This window comes from Gavialis gangeticus, unplaced genomic scaffold (genome assembly GCF_001723915.1).
Source record: "Gavialis gangeticus isolate Ggan-Ray unplaced genomic scaffold, GavGan_comp1, whole genome shotgun sequence".
Classification (NCBI taxonomy): Eukaryota; Metazoa; Chordata; order Crocodylia; family Gavialidae; genus Gavialis; species Gavialis gangeticus.
The window spans coordinates 72,274,597-72,280,467 of record NW_017729032.1 but is presented as its reverse complement, the minus strand read 5'-3'; the positions used below and the strand labels follow the sequence as shown (position 1 = coordinate 72,280,467).

The 5,871-nt window shown below is 45.4% G+C and overlaps 1 protein-coding gene across 2 annotated transcripts in view; it reads right to left on the bottom strand.

Annotated features, from left to right (window-relative positions):
- Positions 1-5,871, bottom strand: part of SUGT1 (SGT1 homolog, MIS12 kinetochore complex assembly cochaperone) — a 62,798-nt gene that overhangs the window by 45,489 nt on the left and 11,438 nt on the right. For both annotated transcript variants that reach the window (XM_019524988.1, XM_019524986.1), the window contains exons 4-5: positions 3,733-3,802; positions 3,276-3,346 (exon numbers count right to left, since the gene is read on the bottom strand). In XM_019524988.1, the coding sequence (XP_019380533.1) occupies positions 3,276-3,346; positions 3,733-3,802 (141 nt within the window). The remainder of the gene's footprint in view (positions 1-3,275; positions 3,347-3,732; positions 3,803-5,871) is intronic.

The following is a 5,871-nucleotide window of genomic DNA, read 5'->3' as shown; positions in this document are numbered from 1 at the left end:
CAGGAGGGGAGGCACTTTAAAAAGACCACTTAAAGCCTCATACTCTGTGCTGTTAAATTTGCAGTTCCCTGTTGCCAAAAGCCATAGTGAATGCCAGCATCCACGAAATGGGAGGCAGGCACAGAGCAAGAAAAGGACCAATGGCATGAGTTTGTACAAGCTTGGCCTACTGCTCTAAAAGTTTGCCAACTCACAGCATACTGGGTTGTATTAACAGAAGCATCACTTATTAAATCAGGAGACGTTATCCTCTACTCCAGTCTAGTGGTGAGGCCTCATCTGGCGTACTATGTCCAGTTTTGGGCCCCACACTTCAAGAAGGATGTGGACAATTTGAAAACAGTCAGTCTGGCAGAGACAACAAAAATGAGGCGGCCTAGGAAACATGGTTTATGACGAGGGATCCTGGTTTTCCATGATAAAAAATTGCAAGTTTTCTGATAAAACCCCCCAAATCCATGATTAAAATGAGAGGTTCCCCACAGCCCTGCTGGTGCCCCTCGCTTCCTCCCACAGGCTCCCCAGCCCTGCTGGTGCCCCCCTGCATCCCACCTAGAGCCCCTGCCCCCTTGCTCTGCCGGAGGGGGGCCCCAGCTGCCAGGGCTATGGGGCCATGGACCCAGGTCCACAGCTCCCTGCCTCCAACAGAAGGCAACTGCAGCAGGAGCCGGCTTTCCCACTGCTGCCTGCCTGGTACTGGTTCAAGCAGGGGCAGGGCTGGCTCCCGCACACACTCCTGGGGGCAAGGGGGACCTATGCTCCCCCAGATCTGTGCAGGGGGCAGGCTGCAGGCTCAAGCTCCCACCATGTTTCCCTCCCACAGGGCCACTGTAGCCCCACAGACACGACCTGGCATGGCTGGGAACAGCAGGGCCGCACCAGGATCTTCCCCCCAACCCCCCCACCCCCCAGGCAGTAGACAGAGGAGCTGTGGAGGGATCTCGTAGAGGTTGCTCGCTCTGTGCTGCCCCAGCAATGTGCCTCCTGCACCTGGGGCTGCACTGAGGGAAGTGGCATGGGGCTCTGCCACACAAAGTGGCAGCAGGCGCAGGAGATACATTGCCTGGGCAGCAGGGGGGAGTCGGGGGAGGAAAACCCAGTGCAGACCCACTGTTTCCAGCCACGCCAGGTCATGTCTGTGGGGCTACAGCTGCCCCACAAGAAGGAAACAGGGCAGGAGCTCAAGCCCACAGCCTGCCCCCTACACAGAGGGTCAGCACCTCCACGTGTGGTTTCCCTTAAGGCTGCTAGAGCTGCTTCGGTTTCATGTGCCCCTGGCCAGACACTCCATTCACAAGCGGGGAGATGTGGAGCCAGCCGGGCGCACAGTTTATTTCCCCAACACCTCCCTGCTCCTTCAGCCACCTTCCACACCAGCCCTGCCCCACAATACCCCAGCTCCCTGCAAGCCCCACTTACCAGTACACAGGCTCCAGGAGAAAAGTAAGCCTGATCTAAGCCTTGTGACTAACTAAAAGCTGCAGGCTCTGCCCTTCCCCCCTCTCCCTTCCCCTGCCCCTCCCAGTAAGGTTGGGGCTTTCCCACGCTTTTTGGAAACAGCTCTTGCAGGCTGGAACTCTAACAGCCTGCAGAGATCTTTGCAAAAGCAGGAAATCCATGGGTTTCTCTGACAAAAGAGAAAATCCATGTTTTCTCTGATAAAACCAGGAAATCCACAGTTTTCTGTTTTTCTCTGTGGGAAACTAAAAAACCCAGATCCCTGCTTATGACAATATACTGAAAGAACTAGTTAGATTTAGTCTGGAGAAGACTCTTCAAAACTTGAGGCGTGGTTATAAAGAGGATGGAGACGCATTATTGTCTCTGGTCACAAAGAAGAGTTATTCTGTGGTCTCAAACAGCAGCAAAGTTAGGCTGGATCTTAGGAACTCCTTCACTTTGAGGGCAATTAAACATTGAGAGCAGTTACCAAAAGAAGCTGGGGATTTCTCCATCCTTGGAAATTTTCCAAGAGCTGAACTACATGAACTCCTTGGTTGTCTCCCAACTTCACTCTTCTATGATTTGAGCAATCTTCCCAGTCCCATAACAAAAGTGGAAAACTGAAATCTGACTTAAAAGGAATACTTACTTGCCTAATGTGCATGCGTGCGGACACACCAACCCACATCAAATTATTTGCCTTTGAAATTCTTGCCACAGGAAGTCATTAAGGCAGACACCTTAGCAAGATTCAAAATAGATGGGGAATTGTATGTCAAGAGAATAAAATGCTGGAAGGAATATTAAGCTTCTTGGTTCAAGGCTTAAAGCAATTTCTTACTCTAAAGAGATCAGGATGAGACACGATACTGGGGAGAAAATGCCATATCTGTGAAATACACGGTTCTTAGCTTTTCTTCCAAGGCATTATTAGGATTCATAAAAACAGACATGTGATAGACCTTTGGTATTTACCTCTTCCATCTGGTGCTTAATTTCAAATAAACTTGCATGGTTTCAAATAGTCACTGCTCCTTCCCTACCTCCTAGGAAACAAAAAGTGTCCAGTATTTTTTGGGATGCCTTTTGGAGGAGGTATGGGAAGCTGAACAGTTACAGCCACCTTTGAAGAAATTAATTTATTCTGAACTCTCCTGCAGTTTATATGAAGCCAGATAAATGACTGAACATTTTCTTCCCTATGCCTATGTTAAATGCTCCAATCTCTGCCAGTCTGAAGACCATAATAATCAAGACAAACATACTAAAAATGCTACAAGAGACAGCCATTAGTTCAACCCAAAAAACCCTGAAGGCTGAAAAGGATGTGACATTAAATATATTTTTGTAATTTTTAGTGTAATCTAATTTAATATTTGTCAGCCAAAACATATATGCATAGTTATATAATTTATAAGAAACTAAGTCCAAAGAAAGATTTGTTTTGCTTGGTTCACCATTTCAGAATAAGAGGAACTTGCTTTATCTGTAGGATTTTTTTATGGTGTTTATCACCATAGTACTTGGTTACTACTCTAAACACCCAAGTATTACTTCAACAAATCTGAGGCAGGGAAATAATCCCATTTCATAGGGAGAAAATATAGACATTTTTCAAAAATGGCTGTTGAGTTTTGGTGCTCATCTTTAGAAAGGGCCCAATTTTTAGACAGTGGGCATTCAGTACTTCCTGAAAATGAGCCTATTGAATATCTCAAGATGAGCGCCTAAAAAATCCCTCATTTTTCTGTAAAAGCTTTAAAACAGTTTTTAGTTTGTAAAAAGTGTAAAAAGAACTGCACTTGTGTAAAAAGTGTAGTTCTGCTACTTACTGTCCAATATCTGTCCCTCTTTGAAAGAGTCCAGCGCAGAAGTATAGTTTTTGACATGGTATTCACCTATCCTGGCATGCACACACACACACAAACAGATAATAAAAGAGGATAGTATTTAATATTCAGTTACATTTATATTTCTGGGGATCAAGGTATATTTTACTTTATGATATTTTGGTGGAAGGTAAGTGCACTAGTTGTTAAATTTGCCTTCACTGGGCACCGACTACAAGCTTTCCTTCCCACTACTCATCTAACTCTACATCCTGAGACTAAGAGTCACCATCCACTAATTTCTATTTACTCAATGTCTGGTAAAAAAAAAAAAAAAGCACCCAAAACCTATCATATAATGCAAGTAAATACTAATATTAGGCTTACAGTATTAAGACCGTGCAGTTCTGAAATGATAATTGGAAACTTACTGCATTTGGCATCTAAAATGGATACATACCCTTTCCTGAGAAAGGCTGTAGCATTACTAGGGTTGAGTTTCAGAGACTTCTTTGCATCTGCAACAGCATCTGAACAAAGTCAATTACGCGAGTGTAAGAATCTCACTATTCAAGCCATGAATCTTAAGTAAAAGAACTATAAAGCAAGCCAACAATTCAGTCCTAACTTAACTTTCAGCAATAACTACACACCTGCAAAGGTATTGGTATCCCATCCTAGAAACTATGAACATACCTTAACATTTGCCATGATCTCATAGTATGCACCAAAGTCACACAACTGAAGTGACATAGAAAAAATACATATCAATATTCTTCAACAAAACTGTTTTAACTTTTTTTTCTATACACAGCTGTACTGAGCTAAGTAAGATGAGATATAACCTTGCTTCAGTCAAATGCCTCACCTGTGCTTAAGGCATAATACATTAATCCGAATTTGTTTAAAGATGCATGTAACCAGCTTTTGTTTCTAAAACAAAATATAATTTTACTGGTTTGTTACATAGCAGTTTGATTAGATAAAGAATACAATTCTAAGTTCACGTTCCTACTATGAAAATATTTGTTATTTTAGAATTCTTTGCTATACATTAAAATCTCTATCAAGGTGACATACCATGGTGTGGTGACAAATCTTAAAACAGGAAAAAAAAAATAAGAGCGAGCCTGCAACCTAAATCTGTTCAGCAAATTGACAAGTGATACAGTGAAGAAACAAGGTATTCTTTCATTAATGTACTCAACCTTTTCAGACTGTGAATGCCCTAGGCTCACTGAAAGACCAGAGAACTGAAATTCTCAAATATCAGAGTGCTATATTAATGGTACATCTTATAAATTGATGCAACCCAATTACAAACGACAAATTTCCAAGTTTACTGCTATATTTTGCTTGACTTAAGACATTTTTCTGTAAGCTGACACCAACCCACACACAGTAGGGCTCACAAACGTGGTGGGACCCAACGCACAACTGGGCGGTGAATATCAAGGGCTATAGGCTGTACAGGAGGGACAGGACAGGGAGGCAAGGTGGGGGTGCGGTGCTCTACATAAAGGAGGAATACACATCCTCATCAAGTAGCACAAGGTCAGAGGAGGGGCACACTGAAGTGCTCTGGGTTAGAATACAAGGCAGTCAAGGGGAAAGGGACTTAATGGTGGGTGTCTACTACAGACCAGCCAACCAAGGGGAAGAGCTAGACCAGGAATTCTTAAGTCAGCTCACGGAGGTAGTTAGGTCAAAAGACATGGTCATCATGGGTGACCTGAACTTTCCAGACATCTGCTGGCAAGAGCAGTCAGCCAGGTCTGACCACTCATGTAGGTTCCTAGCTGAAATACAGGACCTCCCATCTAACCCACGAGGTGCACAACCCCACCAGGGGAGATGCCTTGTTGGACCTGGTGCTGGCCACGGGTGACGACCTGGTGAGGGGGCTGCGGGTGCTCAACCACCTGGGCAACAGTGATCATCGCCTGTTGGAATTCACCATCTAGCGCAAGGTGGCAAAGACCTGTAGCAAGGCAGCGGCAGCCCTAGACTTCAGGAGGGCAGACTTCAATGAACTAAGGAGAATAGCTGGGGAGGCACTGAGATCCTGGAAGGGAGGGGAGCCAGGTGTCCAAGAAGAGTGGTCACTCCTTAAGGAGATGATCCTCCAAGCCCAAAGGGAGGTAATCCCAACACAGATCAAAGGGGGCAGGAGGGCTCAAAAGTCCCCAAGGCTCACCAAAAGCATCTGGGAATGTCTACTAGCTAAAAGGGAGGTGTACACCCAATGGAAGTGAGGGGCCATCACCAGGGAGGACTATACTGCGGTTGCTCGGGGATGCAGGGGGCAGCCAGGAAGGTCAAGGCGGAGATGGAACTGGGACTAGCTACCTGGATCAAAGACAACAAGAAGTCCTTGTTTAAATACACAGGGGGCAAAAAGAAGGTACTGGGTAATGTGGGGCTCCTGCAAGACACGCTAGGAAATCTGGTTGTCACACCAGACGACAAACTATTTAACAATTTCTTTCCTGAGCAGGGACCGGATCAGCGCCCCCACCAGGACCCCCTCATGCCCCAGGGGAGGCGCACTCAGGACAAGGGTCAGTGAGGATCTAGTCAGGGAACTTCTGGATGGATT